Genomic DNA, 19,875 nt, shown 5'->3' with positions numbered 1-19,875 from the left:
AAAGGGGCATAGTACGCAGCCATAAAAATGGAAATAATGCCACTATAACAGCATGGACTGACCTAGAGATCACAGAAGTGAAGTCAGACAGAGAAAGAGACATGGTGTCTCTTATATGTGAAATCTAAGAGGATGAGACAGTTGAACTTGATTTATATAACAAAAACAGACTCACATACACAACACAAATGTACAGTTACTAACAGAGAAAGTAGGGTGGTGAGGAGGCACAGATTAGGAGTTTGGGATTAGCAGATACAAACTACAGAAACTAGATAAACAACAGAGACCTCCTGTTTAGCGCTGGAAACTATATTCAGAATCTTTTAATAAATAACTAGAATGGAAACTAATCCGAAAAAGAACATGAATGTGTGTGTGTAACTGAGTCATTTTGCCGTACATGAGGAATTGACACAACATTGTAAATCAACCACACTTCACTTAAATAAAAAAGTGTGTATATCTAGCCTCAGTTCAGTTCAGTTCAGTTCAGTCGCTCAGTCATGTCTGACTCTTTGTGACCCCATGAACCGCAGCACGCCGGGCCTCCCTGTCCATCACCAACTCCTGGAGTCCACCCAAACTCATGTCCATTATGTCGGTGATGCCATCCAGCCATCTCATCCTCTGTCGTCCCCTTCTCCTGCCCCCAATCCCTCCCAGCATCAGAGTCTTTTTCAATGAGTCAACTCTTTACATGAGGTGGCCAAAGTACTGGAGTTTCAGCTTTAGCATCATTCCTTCCAAAGAACACCCAGGGCTGATCTCCTTCAGAATGGACTGGTTGGATCTCTCGTTTCCTAGGCAACCGCTAATCTACTTTCTGTAATTTTATTCATTTTTAAGTGCATGCTTGTTATATTGTGGGCTAATAGGATTGTTATGTTTTTATGGTACATTGAAGGTATTTTGAAATGCAGTTCTAACGTTTTTAGAACTAAAAAGAGCCCTTCGATCATTTAATGCTTATTTTTTACAGAAACAGAGGACCAGGGAAGTCATGTGATTCCCCTGGGGACATTCCCATTCCACACCTCTTTACCAAAACACAGTAGAAAAAGTATCTTGTTAACACTTGTTTCATCAGCAGTTCTTATTTTTGAGTGTTTGCTGAAACCCTTTCAAATTCAAATTCTGGATGTGAGATATGATCCTTTGAATTCTCTGCTTTAGCTAATGGATCTTTTTATTCTTCTGTGAATATTTCTTGAGTCTTTTCCCTTTAACTTTCTTGTGTGTTAAAAGTCATGTCTTAACCAAAGTTTATCCAGTATATTATTACATTTTCTGTTTAGATTTCCTTTGGAAAAATCGTTACTCTGTGGTGAATCATAGAGTTTTATAGAATAGTCTGGTTTTTATACGTGGTCTTCTGTGGTACCTCTGAGGCCCCTACCTCATTTTATAGTAGACCATTTAATCTACCAGATTTTACCCCTTCCAAGCCTCTTTTCAGTGTGATTTTTGCTGCTCTTTCCATCTACCAGTGGAGACTTATTTCCCCATTCCCCTCACTATGGCAGAAGTGACATGGTGCAGATTTCAAGGTTTTGGCTCTGAGAGTCCTCCCGGACTCTTTGCCCCTTTTGAAGGCTGGTCTGAGAACCGCTGGATCATATGGCAAAGGAACGAGGCCTGTGGAGAGCAGAGGAGCTCCCGCTGGGTGTTGGCACAAGTAGCAAACCATGAGCTGAGGCTGGGGTGGTCTTCCTGCGCCTCTGACCCGCTCGCTGAGTGAAGCTGCATGAGTGAGCTCAAGCGAAAACAGCAGGCCCACAGAAATGTGAGAAATTTCAAGAAATCGTGTTGCTTTTGAGTCACTGAGTTTGAGATGGTTTGTTGTGCAGCAGTGACCGTTCTACATAGATGTTAGCTCTGTAGCGATGTTGAGATGACTACAGAGTATGACCTGAGTGGAGTCCTTGGCTCACTGCTGAGCACAGAGAATCCCACAGTAAATAAAGGGTGACGGTTAATGGCTGCAGCGTGGTCATTCTAACGTTGTTGTTTTGGTTGCTGCTGGCCTTTTTGTTTCTCCTCCTGCAGACGTGATGCCATTGCTTTTCATTACCATCACCTCTGTCAGGGTGAGGCATTTGATGTCATTGGTCCTAATTGGTGTTTTTCTTTCTGATTAGTCAGTAGTTTAAAACTTTTAAAACTTCTCTTATTGTGAAATAAAACACACATATTAATAGTGCACAAAAGCATAAATATACAGCTCACAACAAATTATAAAATGAAAACCTATGACTAGCAGTCAGGTTAGAAGGTTTAGAATTGGCAGGACTCCTGAAGCCCATCTCATGCCCTTCCTGATCATGTTTCCTTCACGACTGGAAGAAGCCGCTAACTTGATTTAATACGGATCACCTCTTTGCCTTTTTCAAAAATACTTTTTACCACCTCTGTATGCATCTCTAAACAAAGAAGTTTGGTTTTGGTGATTTTTCTACATTATATAAATGGGGTAATATAGTGTGCCTTCTTTGGTGTCTGATTTTATTTGCTGAATATTATTTCTAGATTTCTCTGTACTCCAAGAGCAAGTGTTCATTTTCATTGCCATGAAAAATTTCATTGTAAGAATACATTTCTGTCAGATGTCCTATTGATGGGTATTTGGGTTATTTACAGTTTTGGGCAATTATGAATAATTCTGTCAAGCACATTCAAATATATAAAATATACTAGAATAATATGTGAATTTTTTTTTTAAACAAGTATGCAAAGTACATACCTAGAAGAATTTATCTGGGTAACAAAGTCATGATCACTTTTTATAAGTCTCATAGTGAAGAACATGGCCAGGTGATGAAAATGATAGATACTGTAACATGATTATTCTCACCTGGAGATTAGAACCACTGGTTTACAATATCTTTGCCAAGCTGGTTGACCACAAAGGCAGTTCAGGTCTTTGGGGACAGGGATGTGATGAGACTTAGGTAGGGTGGGAAGGGGTCAGCGTTTAGTTGAGGGGTTGAAAAGTGAAAGCAGTCACTCAGTCGTGCTCAGCTCTTCGCAACCGCATGGACTGTAGACCAACAGGCTCCTCTGTCCATGGGATTCTCCAGGCAAGAATACTGGAGTGGGTTGCCATTTCCTTCTCCAGGGGATCTTCCCGATCCAGGGATCGAACCCAGGTCTCCCACATTGCAGGCAGATTGTTTACCACCTGAGCCACCAGGGAATCACAGCTGAAGGGCTAGAAGCTGCCCAGAAGGAAGTGTGTGAGTTCATCTGGTGTCCTGACAGCTCAGAGTCAGACAGCTTTTCAGGAGGTTAATCCCATTCTTTATGCTGTCCTCCCCAGGTGAGTCTGCAACAATGGTTCATCTTTTCCCCACCTTATGGGGAAGTTTGGGGAGACTGTTGATCCTTGGCCATATGGTGATAGCAAAGGACGCAGCTCTCTTAAGACTCAGATTTCCTAAGAAGGGAGAGGAACTAACACTTTATCAAGAGAAGGGAAAAGAATCTCGTTAGAAATGGAGAATGGGAAAAAGAAACATTCTGTTGAACCAAATTAAAGACTCTGTATCTACTAAAAACAATGGTGGCTATAAGAAGACTGTGGCGCGGCAACGCAGGCCAAGGCAATTTGGGTTTCTTTGCATGTAACTGTACAGAATGTGCTCGGTGTGGGCCAGGGCGCTGTAATCAACATGGTGCGGTTGAAGAATGGTGTCTGTGTGCCCCGTCACGTGATCGCCCTGCCCAGGCGCCCTGCCAAGACTGCCGTGGGAATTGTTCCTGTGGGCCCTGGCTCATCCCAGAGAAGGCAGAAGGGTTTATACAGTTTTGGAGTTTTCCTCTGTGACTGTCTGCAAGTGCAACACTTGAAGATTTAAGCAGTCTTAGTGATATTGTGTCTCTCTTACAGATTGTAGTTGATTTAAAGCATTTGAATGCCAAATTAGGGTCCCCTCAGGATAATGAGGGAAGGATTGAGGAATCGCTGTTTTCATTGTGGGATGCTGTTGGATAGGGCTGTTTCTCTATCTGGTCTGTGTGTCCCCAGTTGAATAAAGTAGTATTTGTGACAGGTCCTTTTTGAGGATGTTTTTAACATGCAGAACAACTTAAATTTGCTTGCTTGAAATTAGGATTTAAAGTTAGGATTAGGAATTTCTGTTGAACATTGCGATTCGAAGCTTGTCATTTCCACAGGCATAAAACTAGCTTATTATCCACTGATGATTTAAGTCCCTGGTTGACTTGGTTTCTTGTATTATTTCTGAACGGTCCTCGAATGTATGGATTAGGTGATGGCCTTTGAGCTGTAGCTTTCCTGGAAAACAAAGTGAGCTTTTCATGCCTGAGTAAGCACATCGATGCATTATGAAACTGTCAGACTCTTTTGAACAACTGGCATAAGCTCTGTTATTCAAATGTGACTCTTTTGAATGGCTTTTGTGTCAGCTAATGCTTTAGTATAACCCACATAAAGAAATTTCCGAATCTTTCCTTAAGAAATTAAATTTCAGCCCTATGATTGAAGAACTCGAAAGGATTAGTCCTTTTGTTGAGCATGCTCATTATTATATATAGCTGATTGGTAGCATTCATTTGATGAGATTCGTAGTTCATATTAAAGTATCTTTTTTGTTAAAAAATAAAATTGTTCATGCATTTCCCTTGTCTCTTGGCGTAACTTTCCCTGCTGTGTTCTCTTCTCAACAGGTACATGTGCTTTTCCATAGAGTACCTGCTATTTTGTCTTCTTTTAAAATTATATTTGCATCGTCAATCTCTTTGAAGTTCTCTGGTGTTTATAGTAATCTTTGGTTGCTTAATATTGAGTTCTTAATAACATGCTAGTCATTTCTCTTATTTGATATGCTTTTCATTTCTAGTGATAAGAATGCAGAAACATACTGTGCACCGTAGCTGCTTTTTCTTATTTTCAATTATGTTACTAGAACAGATGCCCAAAAGTGTTGTTACGATGTCAGTGGACTTGAAAACTTTTTATATTTTGTATTGCCCCATTGATTTCCAAAAGATGATGCCTTCTTTTTGATTATGTAAGTTACAATCCCTTTTACTAAAGGAAAAAACTGACGAAGCTTATTAAATGTTGGCAGCCTTCACAACTATCATTTGGAGTACCCTGTTGTCTTGGTGGAGATGTTTTCTTTTGTAAATTCAATTTCTATTTTTAGCAAGGTAATATATGCAAATAATTTTTTAAAAATCCCATAAATCTCTTGTCCTCCCCTCCGCCACTCCAGTGTCTTGCTTTTGAGAACCCCCAGCTCTGGGATTTCTGTTAACATTTGCTTCCACATTGCTAAATGGCTTGCTTTTACAGTTTGATTTTTACCCAATACTATTTAGTTGTTTACTGATTTCCTTCTGTGGAAGATGAGTCTTTAGCACTTATGGTTTCTTTCCTATCCTCTCAATATTGACATAATGTAAAATTTGTTTTTAACAATTTATAAATATTAAAATATTATGACTGCATAAATATTGTTCATAATCAAATCTTGTATTTTGCCTATATATCTTCTTTTACGCTGTATTTTTTTTCTGGAATTAATAACTCCTTCCTTTTTTTGCTTGCTTTGTTTTCTCTATTTCATTTTCTAATTTGTCACCAAGTAAATTTCCTGATACTTCCAGACATGTCAGATAATCCCTCACATGTGTCTTTTTTTTTTTTCCAAGCTCTCCTCTGAGAGCCCTGGTATTTTCTTCAGTGTAAACTGGCTGCTCTCGGGACCTGCTGCTTGGCTGCCGTCTTGGAATGCCTTCACTGTTTTAGCCTCTGTCTCCTTCTGTTTGGCTGATTCTCTGGTTTCTGAATCTCAGATCTTCCTCCTTTTAGATTTGCTTCCACATTTTGATGGATTCTTGGGAAAGGTGCAAGGAAGATAACTCTTTTGAGACCATGTATGTCTGAGAATGTCTTTTATTCATTCATCATACCTGATCGATAGTCTGGCTGGGTATGTGAGTGGGTTGGAAATGTTTTCTTGGAATTTTGAAGGCACTGCTCTGTTGCCTTCTTACTTTCAAGGTTGCTGTTGAGTCCAGTGCCACTTCTGAGTCCCAATCCTTTGTTATTGCCATCTTCCCCTTGTCTCCACCCTTCAGCCTCTGGAAGCTTTTAGAATCATCTTATTTCTGGAGTTACGAACTTTTATCATATTCTTTGGTATTCCTATATGTTTTGTTTCATTCGTGTAACTGGCCACATGGTGGGCCTTTTTAACCTGGAAACTTATACTCTGCGGTCTGTAAGTTTCTATCTTTGGAATATCTGTTCATTGGATCTAGTACCTTGCAACCTTATCCTCTAATTTTCCTTTTTTTTTTCCTATTCTGTCTCTCCATCTCTTTGTCTTTCTATTGTCCCTTCTGGGAGATTTCTAGCTTTATTTTTCATCTCTTTTGTTGGATTCTTACCTTGATGCTGCACTAGTTTTTAATTTCTTAGGGTTTATTTCTTCTTATTTTATGGCTGTTTCACCTCGTCTTATTTATCCGTGTCTGAAGAACCTTGGCTTTGTTTAAATGAGATTCAGGCACCTGAATTAAAAAAGAGAACTGAAGCTCTGAGTGCCTGAATGGGGCTTATAACCTGGGGCTTCCCTCTTGTATAATCTGTGTCTGTTAGTCTGTTTTCTTGCTGAGAAGCCCGGCTGCAGGGAGAAGGGAGTAGATCTCATGGAGCAGGCTCTGACCCCCTTCCCTGTTTCTGGTTGTGTGCCTCATCCCTGATTTTAGCTGGTCTTAGAGTCAGCTCTTCTGGAGGAAATTTCCAGTCCCCTGCTTAGTTGTGCAAGCCAGAGGAGGGGCTTTGGGGACTTAATGGTCTTTATATCCAAAGTGAAAGTTGCTCAGTCGTGTCTGACTCTTTATGACTCTGTGGACTATACAGTCCATGGAATTCTCCAGGCCAGAATACTGGGGTGGGTAGCTGTTCCTGTCTCCAGGGGATCATCCCAACACAGGGATTTAACCAAGGTCTCCCACGTTGCAGGCGGATTCTTTACCAGCTGAGCCACAGAGGAAGCCTGAAAATACTGGAGTAGGTAGCCTGTCCCTTCTCTGGTGGATCTTCCCAACCCAGGAATCGAACCCGGGGTCTCCTACAGTACAGGCAGATACTTTACCAACTGAGCTCTCAGGGAAGCCCCTTCCTTCAGAGATACCTGTACCTAATCTCCACAGGCTACTCACTCCACAGGCTTAAAGTTCAGCTTTGTTTTGACTCTTTTATTCACTGCCATTTATTCATCTGTTTCCTTGCTTCAAGGATTTTGTCACATGTCTAGTTTGCTTTTCATCTCCTCTCATCTTGAATTGTCTTCATCCCTTTATTTTGTATTTTTATGTCTATGTCCATCTCCCTATAAATTCCTTTAATGCTATTTTAGTACAGTTTTTAAAGGGTGTGGGGCAGAAGGCATTTGCCTTATGTGCCATGTTTAAGGCAAGGATCCAGTGCAGGCTCTTTTTTAGATTGACCAAAAATATTTCCTTTTCTCCTACACACACTTGTGGGATATTTATATATTTTCTGATGCACAGGAATTTCTTTTGAAATGTTTAAGAAATATTTTATTCTAATTTTCAAATATCTTTACTTAACATAGAAGGTTTCATACCAGTTTCTGTAAGTAGAAAATGTGACCACCTACTGGATACTGTAAAGGAGGCATTACTATTCTCACTGAGTTACTTGTTCATTGTGAAAATTTTTTAATTTTGAAATAAGTGTTGCTTGTGCACAGAAATGTCTTGTGTACCTCGTTTACCCCAGCGGTTACGTCGTCGCATGACTGTGGTACAATATTAAGATCAGGAAAGTGACATTGGTGCAGTCCTTGATAATTTTTAAAAGACATTTAAAAACATTTTATTATTTTATCTTTGGTTGTGCTGGGTCTTTATTTGCTGCGCGGGCTTTTCTCTAGTTGCGGCAAGTGGGGGCTGTTTTCTGGCTGTGGTGCGTGGGCTTCTCATTGTGGCAGCTTCTCTTGTTGCAGAGTGTGGGCTCTAGGGTGCCCAGGCTTCAGTAGCTGCGGCGCGTGGGCTCAGTACTTGTGGCTCCCGGGCTCTCAAGCACAGGCTCAGTAGTTGTGGAGCACGGGCTTTGTTGCTCCACGGCATGTGGGATCTTCCTGGATCAGGGCTCAAACCCGCATCTCCTGCAATGGCAGGCAGATTCTTTACCACTGAGCCCCCAGGGAAGACCCTAGAAGACATACTGTTTTAGATTTCATATTGGGCAAAAAGTTTGCATTGCAAATATCTGTGAGACCTACATAAACCTGTTTTGTCTTTCAGCAATTTTTCCAGCTAGTCAAGTTACGAAAGCTTGGACTGAGTGATAACGAGATCCAGCGACTCCCTCCAGAAATAGCCAACTTCATGCAGCTGGTGGAGCTCGATGTGTCCCGGAATGGTAAGAAGAAAATGGTTCCACGTGAACCGTCCGTTTGTCTCTTCCAATGCTGATGTTCGCAATTTTGAGTAAATGTGGCTGGATGAATGTTCAGGAAGAAAGCTATGTATATGTTTGGGATGAAATTACTTCCATTATCGAATAGTTTGCCACAAAACAAATTTTAGGTGCTGATTTTCTTCCGGTCAGTTCACCCTGATTCACAGCGGTGGAGAGGGGCCTGAGAACTCGGCAGCTGTCCCCTCATTTGATGGGAGGAGACACTGAGGGCTGGGAGCGTGGTCACTTGTCCAGACCTCTGGGGGCTGCTGTGGTGGGAGCCTTGCTTGGGGAAGGGCTGGTCTCTCCTGGCGGTGGCCCGGCCCCTCAGCTGCTCCCCTGAGAACCTGCCTTTCTGCTGCAGTGAATGGACCTGCCTGCCATTTCAGGCATTTCTGTCAGTCTTATTTATTTCTGACTGCGCCCTAGGTAGGCCTGCCCACTTGAATTTGTGTGGCGTGTTTGTGAGTTTATTTTGATTTTCAGATTCCATTGTGATGTTGCCTCCTTTTAATGGAACGGCCTGACAGGGTGTTTACATCGTGTTTAACCTTTTGCTTTTAAATGGGTACCTGGTTTCACCTTGCGTCTTGTAGCCTTGGAGCATTCCCGGGGTAGACTGGTCCCGTGGCTTGCTGGAACATGTTTGATTAGTTACCTCAAGGTAAAGTGGCAGCTCCCAGGGACCCTGTCTTTAGCGGTGGCATTCTGTTCTTGCGAGGACTCTGGTCTAATGTCCTGAGGATAAGCCCACATGTGCTGTGTTTATAACAGCGATAGTCTGTTCTGCCTCACCTATTGCACGCCTGCTTTGTGTTTTGTTTTGCTTTCGTACAAGACTCTGTAGGTTCCTTCTCAACGACCCTCAGGTCTGGCTCTTTCAGTGTGGTGTCCTCTGCAGAAGCCCCCAGCTCTGGATATAGTATTTTCCTGTGGGTCCTTGTTATAAGGCAGCAGTGATAATCAGTACTTCATTGAAAATGTGAAGAAAACAATGCTTTCCCCTCTCCCCCCCACCCCCCACCTTTTAAATTGCCGCTCCCTCTCAGATCCCGTAATTGGAAACTGTCTTTAGGCCGAGTCATATGCTCTTGTCATAGTGTCTGCTTTTGTTTGTCATGAGAATTATTTCTTCCCTTGAAAGTACTACAGAAAGTGAAAAAATTACTTGGGGGGCTTGTTTGTCTTCTTTGGTTGCAGGGGAGTCGGCTCTCCTCAGGTAAAAGGGATTTGGTGGTGAGAATGGGGGTGGAGCTGGCGTTCTGAGCGTTGCGCTGGGGCCCACACCCGACACTACGCTAGGGCTTTCGCGGCCTCTCTTCTGTCTGTGGGTGGTCTGTTCCTCCCTCCACGCTGACCTGCTGTCTCACCACCAGCCTCTTCAGTCTGTCTGTTGTGGTCTTCTGCCCTTGTGGCCGCATCTGACGGCCATTACTGAGTGAGGCCTGGTTGACCCAGTGCATCTTTCTAAGGCAGCCGTTAGCCCCAGCTCCAGGTCACTGGCTGCCCTAGACACTGGCTGTCCTGCAGCAGAGGTGGGCGGCAGTGCAGAGCACAGTCAGCCTCCCCTTACACTGCTGTGCAGCGGGGGGACCTCTGGCATTCCCCACCGCCCCCCCCCCCCCCCCCGCGTCTGAGGTCCGGCATCTCCCTGGTCTGAGGTCTGATATCGCCTGGGTCTGAGGTCAGGCATCCCCCGGTCTGAGGTCCGGCATCCCCCCGTCTGAGGTCCGGCATCCCCCGGTCTGAGATCTAGCATTCCCTACTGTCTGAGGTCCGGCATCCCCCCGTCTGAGGTCCGGCATCCCCCGGTCTGAGATCTAGCATTCCCTACTGTCTGAGGTCCGGCATCCCCCTGTCTGAGGTCCGGCATCCCCCGGTCTGAGATCTAGCATTCCCTACTGTCTGAGGTCCGGCATCCCCCCCAGTCTGAGGTATGGCATCCCCCGGTCTGAGGTCTGGCATCCCGCCTGTCTGAGGTCCGGCATCCGCCTGTCTGAGGTCCGGCATCCCCCTGTCTGAGGCCTGGCATCCCCCACCGTCTGAGGTCCGGCATCTCCCCCGTCTGAGGTCCGGCATCCCCCCTAGTCTGAGGTCCGGCATCTCCCCCGTCTGAGGTCCGGCATCGCCCCGTCTGAGGTCCGGCATCCCCCGCGTCTGAGGTCCGGCATCTCCCCAGTCTGAGGTCCGGCATCTCCCCCGTCTGAGGTCCGGCATCACCCCCTGTCTGAGGTCCGGCATCCCCCCCGTCTGAGGTCCGGCATCGCCCCGTCTGAGGTCCGGCATCCCCCGCGTCTGAGGTCCGGCATCCGCCCCGTCTGAAGTCCGGCATCCCCCCCGTCTGAGGTCCGGCATCCCCCCTGTCTGAGGTCCGGCATCCCCCGGTCTGAGGTCTGGCATCCCGCCTGTCTGAGGTCCGGCATCCCCCGTCTGAGGCCCGGCATCCCCCACCATTCTGAGGTCCGGCATCCCCGGGTCTGAGGTCCGGCATCCCCCCGTCTGAGGCCGGGCATCCGCCACCGTCTGAGATCCGGCATCCCCCGACGTCTGAGGTTTGGCACCCGCCCCACCTGAGGTCCTGCATCTCGCCTGCCTAAGGTCCGGCACCCGCCTGTCTGAAGTCCGGCATCCTGCCCGTCTGAGGTCCGGTTCTCCCCTGCCTGAGGTGCATGTATAGAAACTGCTCTCTCTCGTCTCAGCTGTGCTCTCAGCGGTAAAGACTGGATGGCTGTGAACTCTGCAGCGACTTTGAAAAATGACCGCTGAAATCACACAACCCAAAGAAATCAGATAGCCTTTTTGAAATTGGCGTTAAGAAGAAAAAGAAGCAGGGGTCCAGAAATCCTCGAGAAAGAGGAGACCTATTGGCTTCAATTACTTGGGAGCTGAGGAAAAAACCGAGCTGGAAGGTTGCAGTCCCGTTACTGACTCTTGTGGGAAGACGTGCTCCGTATGAATTCAGTGTTGTCAGGGGCCAGTTGTACTGGTTCCCACATCAGCTGTGTCTTTTGAAACATTCAGAGGAAGAAAGAAGGGCTACGTGCCTCTCCTCACGCACCCATTTATACCTTCCAGCGTGGATAGGAGGACATGAGCTGTCACTGAAGCCCAGTCAGGTCCCAGTGTTTGCTTTCCCAGGGAGAACCTTCCCTCCTGCAGGTCTGGACTTTGGTGATGGATCCTGCAGGTCTGCCCCCTTTTTATCAGGCTCTTGTGGAAATGCTGGGGGACTTAACCGCCTGCTTCTCCTAACGGCAGAGGCTTGCTCTGGTGTGTGCACATGTTCGTGTGTGTGCGCGCGCGCACAGTGGGAGGTCGTGGAGGAGGCTTTTTTGTGGTGGTGAAAAAGCTGCACAGATGACAGAGCGGAGAAGGGTCACGGTTTTACCATCACCAACGGGATCTTGGGTCTTGAGCTGTTTCCAGACCAGGCAAATCTGCCCGTGTCTCCTCTCATTTTTTCTGGCTGATCAAATCCCATGAGTGTGAATTTCCTAGGCAGGTCAATCAAAGTGGTAGAGTCTGCAGCCTGAGAGGCCACGTGGGGACCCCCACTTTTTCCAGATGCGGGCTTTTGTAAGGGTTTGGGGCTTGTATCTGGGGGCCCATGTGAAACTAGGCTCCTGTAGTCCCCGCAGAGGTGGCCCGCCCAGTGATCAGGGTCCTGTGTGTCCCTGAGCTGTCGCATGGCTGTGGCTGGCGCTGACCACTGTCAGGGTAGAACCTTTCCTGGCGTCCTCAGTCTCTGACTGTCCAGAGAGCATCACTGACCGTGGATGGAGGCACCGGAGAGGGTGGTGTCAGACCCCTGAGGCCCTTTGGATCGGTGCTCGTCAGGCTTGAATGTGCCATGGATTAACCGCAGGGTTTTGTTAAAATGTGGATTCTGATGCAGGCGGTCTGGGGTGGGTCTGGGGATGCTGCATTGTTCAGAAGCCCCAAAGGGATGCCAGACACACCGAGGGTGGGGTTTTGGCTGTCCCCACTCCCCGGCTTTCTCCTAACATCCCCTCAGCAGCTTCCTGTGGCTTTCAGCACAAATTCACTTAGCTTCTGTCGACCCCACACCTTCCCCGTGTGGAAGGTGGGAAACCTTCAGGGTTTAACCTCCTGGCTAAAGGGTGAGATGCTAGAGCTGACTGAACAAGTTGGCTTTGATTCCAGGAGCAAAACGAGCCCTTTGCTGATGTTCCCTTGCTCAAGGGAGGGGACCAGCGCTATAGGTTTCAAGTTAAGGTCTGGTGCGGTTTCCTGTGGTGAAGAGCACACTACACTTTCATGCCTGGACTTTATATGTGTTTTCTCTGTTCACCAATTCTTAGTGGTTGGAGGCGAATGCTTTCTGGATACGTGAGAAAAGGCACTATTCCGTCTCACTGTCCACGAATCGGGGACAGACTTTCTTAATGCATCATGAATCTTGCCCAGAGGGTTAGCAATTCACATTTTATAGTCCGTGCTGTAATTTGACTTACATCACAGTACTGTATCATTATCTATTTAGTTCAGTTTTTCCCCCACAAATGTAAGGCCTGTGCTACCAGCACTGCTAGAGACGATTTTTAAGTGGCACTGCAAAACAGCAGCTTTTAATATTGGATCAGAGTGAGGAGTTAAACTTTTTCCTTTTCATTAAACTTTTTTTTTTTTTACTCTCTTTAGGTTGCTTCCTGTAAAACTTAATAGCTATATTGTATTGATTGTTATATTTATCTTTTATGTCTGTTGATGATAATAGCTTTCTTCCCTGGTGGTTCAGCTGATAAAGAATCTGCCTGCAATGTGGGATACCTGGGTTTGATCCCTGGGTTGGAAAGATCCCCTGGAGAAGGGATCGGCTACCCACTTCTGTATTCTGACTGGGAGAATTCCAGGGTCTGTATAGTTCATGGGGTCACAAAAAGTTGGACACGACTGAATGACTTTCACTTTCATTCAAGTTAGTGATTTTAAAAATAAGTCTTACTCAAAAAAAGTTAACTTAAAAGAATGAAGTAAATAATAAAGAACACAGGTGCCCCACCAGGATGGCACAGATCATAAAGGTAGAACAGGGGTAGATGGAGTTGAGGGAATGCTGTTATTATGCACACAGCCAGTGAGGGTTTGAGTTTCTTTCATTTATGGGGCAAATAATGCTGTGTGTGGAACAAACATGGCCAGAGACCCCACATCCTGGAGAATTACTTTGCAAACTTGAGTGAACAGGAAACTAAAATGTAGGTTTAATACAAACCCTCACTGGCACCAGGATGGCACTTCACACTTGGCAGAGGGACAGCTGATCCAATGGAGAAGGCAGTGGCAGCCCACTCTGGCGCTCTTGCCTGGAGAATCCCATGGACGGAGGAGCCTGGTGGACTGCAGTCCATGGGGTCGCACAGAGTTGGACACGACTGACGTGACTTAACAGCAGCAGTTGATCAATCCACCAGCAGGATCCTCATCCCACAAAGTCAAGAGCTGGATGTGTGCTAAGTGCTGGGGTTAGTTGCCCTCTGTCCAGCTGTAAGACGGGGGTCACAGCCCGTGGTCGGCGGCTGCGGGCTTGTTTAATGACATCTGAGGCCAGTTTTGAAGCCTGCTGGAATGACCTGGTGACATCAAGTCTTGGTGTTTCTCAGTGAGCCCTGCAAAAAGCTCTTTCTGGCAAGCAAGGCGTCCCATGTGCCTAGAAGTCCCTTCTCAGTGATGAACAGTTGGCCCTTTGGGGGTAATGACTACATACGTCCACAGCCCAAGTTCGGCAGAGGCCACTGCCCATGAAGACTTTAGACTTGCCACAGCCAGGCCATTTCCCCCGTCTGCCTCTGCCTGGTTCGGGACCGGGCTTGGAGCCCTGCTCCACTGCTAGACTTCAGCCATGCTGTCTGTCAGAGCGTTTCTTAGTCCCAGTCACTGTGAAAACGGACCAGGAGACTCCCCTGGGGGAGACGCCCGTGGAGCCCCTGTGCCGCAGGGCAGAGCGACAGGCCTGCCGTTGCCGTCTGTGCGGGTGCTGCCACGTTCCTGCCGCAAGCCCTTCCTCTGTCTTTTTACCTTTTGTTAGGAAGAGGGGTTCACAAAAAATATATATATATTATTGTCCTCTACTCACATTTTAAATCCTGATAATAGTACTTATTTTCAAAGTGAATATGGAAAGAAAATTTGGCATCTGTTTTCTAATCACCCTTCCATGCCACAAAGACTCTTTTTGGGGAACCTTGTATATTTTTTAAATTAAAACGGACAGTCTATCTATTGATTTGGCTGTGTCGGGTCTCAGTTACCGCACGTGGGGTGTTTGTTGCAGAGTCTTCGTTGTGTCATACCAATCTTTCTTTGTTGCGTGTGGCTCAGTAGTTGTGGAATCGGGCTTAGTTGTTCTGCATGTTGTGGGATCTTAATTCCCGAACGACGGATTGAACCCCTGTCCCCTGTTTTGGAAGGTGGATTCTTAACCCCTGGACTATCAAGGAAGCCCTGGGAAGCCTTGTTTAGATGTGAGGGTGTATGGGAATCATTGTAAACACTGAAAGTTGGAATAAACCTTGCAAACGTTGCAAAAGATCCTTTGTCCCTTTTCTTTTGTGCCATAGAGAAACATCAGTGGTATTTTATCAAATTATTGAATTTGAAGGGAAGTTTGGAAGTAGTGCTTCTGCTCAAAATGATTTTGCAGCTCTTTAAGAATTTGTTGGTTTGTGATCCACAGACCGGTGGTTTCACGTCCTCAAGTGGATTGGTTTTCAAAAACAGCCACCTTAGGTAAATAAACCAGGACAGTTTTATAGGAATCAAAATCTGCCTCAGGTTGCAATTTCAAAAAACTATAGAAGAGTTGTTAAGTAAGTAAGTAAGTGAAAGTCACTCAGTCACGTCTGACTCTTTGCGACCACATGGGCTATACAGTCCGTGGACTTCTCTAGGCCAGAATACTGGAGTGGGTTGCCTTTCCCTTCTCCAGGGGATCTTCCCAACCCAGGGATTGAACTGGGGTCTCTCGATTCTTTACCAGCTGAGCTACAAGGGAAGCCCAAAAGAGTTGTTACTCTTTATTAACTCATATGGTTGTTTTCTTCTTTTCAGAAAAATTGTGATTGTTCTCAGTAAGTTGTAGGTTTATATAACTTCCTCTCTCTCTCTCTCTTTAATTATTAGGTTCGTAATAGAGAAGGTGCCCCCTGAGTTTGAAGTCAACACCTTTGAATGTATCTTTTAGGTTAATATGCTCTTCAGTCTATCCTGGGTTCTCGAAATGCTTAGAGACTCTCATCCTCATCTCCTCTCCACATCTCCCCCATTCAGTTTATTCACTCAGTCCTGTGCTGCTCTGTGCTGGGGGATGAATTTTCCAGAACAGTGTTAGATTTACACGAACTAATTTAGAGTGGGCTAAATTGAAGATACACAATTGTAGTGGTTTCTCCTGAAATAAAACGAAACCCTGGGCATATATCCGAAGAAAACTCTAATTGGAAAAGATTCATGCATCCCAGTGTTGATAGCACTATTCACAATGGCAAGAAGCAGCCTAAACTGCCCATCGATAAATGAATGGATAAAGATGCGCGTATGTAAAATGGTGTATTACTCAGCCATGATAAAAATGAAATAATGCCATTTGTAGCAACATGGATGGACCTAGAGATGGTGATACTAAAAGAAGTAGGCCAGAAAAGACAAGTAGCATATGGTATCACTTACATGTGGAATCTAAAATATGACACAAAGGAACTTACCTATGAAATGGAAGCAGACTCGCGGACGTAGGGAACAGACGGGTGGTTGCTAAGGGGAGGACGGAGGGGAGGGGATGGGCTGGGAGTGTGGGATGCGGAGATGCAACTGTTGCACGTAGAATGGATGAACAACAAGGTCCTACTTGCCGCACGGGGACCTCTGCTCAGCATCCTGTGACAGGGAATCTGTTGGTCACCTCCACTGTATAAGGGGTTTGATTTAGGTCTTACCTGAATGGCTTAGTGGTTTTCCCTACCTCCTTCAATATAAGTGTGAATTTTGCAGTAAGGAGCTCATGACCTGAGCCACCGTCAGCTCCAGGTCTTGTTTTTGCTGACTGTATAGAGCTTCTCCATCTTTGGCTGCAAAGAATATAATCAGTCTGATTTCAGTATTGGCCATCTGGTGATGTCCATGTATAGAGTCTTCTCTTGTGTTGTTGGAAGAGGGTGTTTGCCATGACCAGTGCCTTCTCTTGATAAAGCTCTGTTAGCCTTCACCCTGCTTCATTTTGTACTCAAAGGCCAAACTTGTGGGTTATCCAGGTCTCTCTTGACTTCCTACTTTTGCATTCCAATCCCCATGATAAAAAGGGCATCTTTTTTTTTTTTTTTTGGTGTTAGTTCTAGAAGGTGTTGTAGGTCTTCATAGAACCATTCAACTTCAGCTTCTTAGGCATTGGTGGTTGGGGCATAGACTTGGATTACTGTGATATTGAATGGTTTGCCTTGGAAACAAATCAAGATCATTCCATTGTTTTTTGAGATTGCAACCAAGTACTGCATTTAGACTCTTTTGTTGATTATGAGGGCTATTATGAAGAATTCTTGCCCTCACAGTAGTAGATACAATGGTCACCTGAATTAAATTTGCTCATTCCTGTCCATTTAGTTCACTGATTACTAAGATGTTGACATTCACTCTCGCCATCTCCTTCTTGACTACATCCAGTTTGCCTTGATTCATGGACCTAACGTTCCAGGTTCCTATGCAATATTGTTCTTTAAAGATCAGGCTTTACTTTTACCACCAGACACATCCACAGCTGGGCATTGTTTCTGCTTTGGCCCAGCCTGTTCATTCTTTCTGGAGCTATTTCTCTACTGTTCCTCAGTAGCATATGGGACACCTAATGACCTGGGGGTTTCATCTTCTGATGTCATATCTTTTTGCCTTTACATATTGTTCATGGGGTTCTCGTGGCAAGAATACTGGAGTGGTTTGCTATTCCGTCCTCTCCTGGACCATGTTTTTTCAGAACTCTTCACTATGACCTATCTGTCTTGGGTGGCCCTGCATGGGATGGCTCGTAGCTTCACTGGGTTACGCAAGCCCCTTCACCATGACAAGGGCTGTGTTCATGAAGGAGAGGCTATTATATATAGAATGGATAAATAACAAGGTCCTGCTGTATGCAGAGGGAACTCTATTCAATATCCTGTGATAAACCATAATGGAAAAGATATGACAAAGAATGTGTAGATATGTATAATTGAGTCACTTTGCTGTATGGCAGAAATGATCACAAATGATCACAAATCAACTATACTTCAAAAAAAAAAAAGTGGGATGCTAGCCTCTGCTCCCTTTCTAATCAGACAGTTTATGTTGGTGCTGGGTTGACAGTTTCCAGCTCTAAAAGTGGTTGAGGGTGAGTGGCCACAGGCCCTCATTTTTGATTTTGAGGTCACCTGTTTTGTCGTGTGAATGAGGCTTGAGCCAGGAGATGCTGAGCCTTCAGGCAGCTGAGGGCTGGATGGCCTCTCTCCATCAGGATGACGACAACCATGTGTTGCCATGACCACAAACAGTGCTCTGAGCTTATTAAGCTAGAAAAGATGCATCTTAGAAAGGGATGAGGAGTCCTAGGAGGAAAGAGGGAATGAGGAGCAGGACTGAGAACTGAAACTAGATTGCATATAGAAATGGTGTGGATTTTAAATTGGCTTTGTATGCATTGAATATGTACCTGCTCAAAGCTAATAATAAATTGTGATTCTTAAATCTTTTTAGTTTGGAAAACCCATGGACCCACGCCTTTTTTTTTTTTTTAATGCTTATGATTATCAACTATAGCCCATAATTATTATTTTTTATTCAAGCAACATTTTTGAGTACTTACTGTGTTTGTGTAAGGCTCTTTGCTGAATTCTTCTGTCCCTTAAGGAGGTAATTCTACAGGCACAACAGACATATGTAAGGAATTCAACATTAATGACTTACATTGTTATATAAATACAGTGCTCACTGCATGCAGAGAGGTGTCAGTTGCTGCTGCTGCTGCTGCTGCTGCTAAGTCGCTTCAGTCATGTCCAACTCTGTGCGACCCCATAGACGGCAGCCCACCAGGCTCCCCCGTCCCTGGGATTCTCCAGGCAAGACACTGGAGTGGGTTGCCATTTCCTTCTCTGATGCATGAAAGTGAAAAGTGAAAGTGAAGTCGCTCAGTCATGTCTGACTCTTAGCGACCTGATGGACTGCAGCCTACCAGGCTCCTCTGTCCATGGGATTTTCCAGGCAAGAGTATTGGAGTGGGGTGCCATTGCCTTCTCTGAGGTGTCAGTTACAGTATAACTGATTCGAAAGAGACTTGAGAGAACAATGGAGATTTTTGGTTTGAAGTTGAAATCATGCAGTCTTTAACAGTTCTAATGCTTTAGTTGCAAATTTGGAGGGAGTTAATAAGTGGATAACCTCAGCTGAGTTGTTGGTTGGAAAAAAATTTTCAAATGTTTGTTATATATTCACAGAGTCAATGGTATCATTAAAATTGCAAATATCTCAGTGCTTGCCTAGTGGATATTCACTGAAAATTTTTAAATTCGTCAAAGATCAGAGAAGAGGGAATTCCCTGGTGGTCCAGTGGTTAGGACTTGGAGCTTTCACTGCTGTGGGCCTGGGTTCAGTCCCTGGGCAGGGAACTAAGACCCACAAACTGTGCGGCCAAATAAATCAGAGACATTCTCAAGATCAGAGACATGCCTGGTGCATATAGTAAGAACTACAGCTACCTGAATTGTCCCGAGATTCAGTGTATGGCTGACCACTGCTGTGTTGTAAAGGGTTTGCTCTGACTATACTCAGCTCTGTGCATTAGTCAAGAGAGACTGACTATTGCTACAAAATGCAGAAATCTCGAGGGCTCAACAGAATGAGAGACTTGCCGGTCAGTCTGTCAGCTACAGTTCTGTGTGTGTGTGTGTGTGTGTGCGTGTGTGCGTGCGCGTGCGCATGTGCTGGGGGGTCATGGAATGGGGAGGTGGGGGGTAAGAGGCTTTGCTCTATATATTTAGGGATCTGGCTTTTCCTTCTTGGATGCACATTTTCCTTCTAGTGGCCCCCAATGGGAGGGGGAGATGGGGTTTGTGCCTGGGTTAATTTTGTGGGCTGTGTTGAGAAATGGCCTACTTCATCCCCATCCATGTTCTGTTGGCCAGTTTTATGTCCACAACTTAACTGAATGGAGCTTGGAAGTGCAGTTAGCTGTTTACACAAGAAGAAGGGAAACCAGCTGTTGGTAAGGCAGGAGCAGTAGCTGCCGCAACTTGCATTTAATTGAATCCTGGAATGGTATGGTTTTATATTGTGGCTCAGTGGTAAACAGTCTGCCTGCCAGTGCAGGAGATGTGGGTTCAGTCTCTGGGTTGGGAAGAGCCCCTGGAGAAGAAAATGGCTACCCACTCCGG

The 19,875-nt window shown here is 45.3% G+C and overlaps 1 protein-coding gene across 1 annotated transcript in view; it reads left to right on the top strand.

Moving 5' to 3' along the window:
- LRRC1 (leucine rich repeat containing 1) overlaps positions 1 to 19,875 on the top strand; it is a 134,967-nt gene that overhangs the window by 41,627 nt on the left and 73,465 nt on the right. The window contains exon 2 of the mRNA NM_001205469.2: positions 8,308 to 8,425. Coding sequence (NP_001192398.1) covers positions 8,308 to 8,425 — 118 coding nt within the window. The remainder of the gene's footprint in view (positions 1 to 8,307; positions 8,426 to 19,875) is intronic.

This window comes from Bos taurus, chromosome 23 (assembly GCF_002263795.3).
Source record: "Bos taurus isolate L1 Dominette 01449 registration number 42190680 breed Hereford chromosome 23, ARS-UCD2.0, whole genome shotgun sequence".
Classification (NCBI taxonomy): Eukaryota; Metazoa; Chordata; class Mammalia; order Artiodactyla; family Bovidae; genus Bos; species Bos taurus.
Note: the sequence above shows the minus strand (reverse complement) of the source record. Positions and strands in the feature narration are given on the sequence as shown.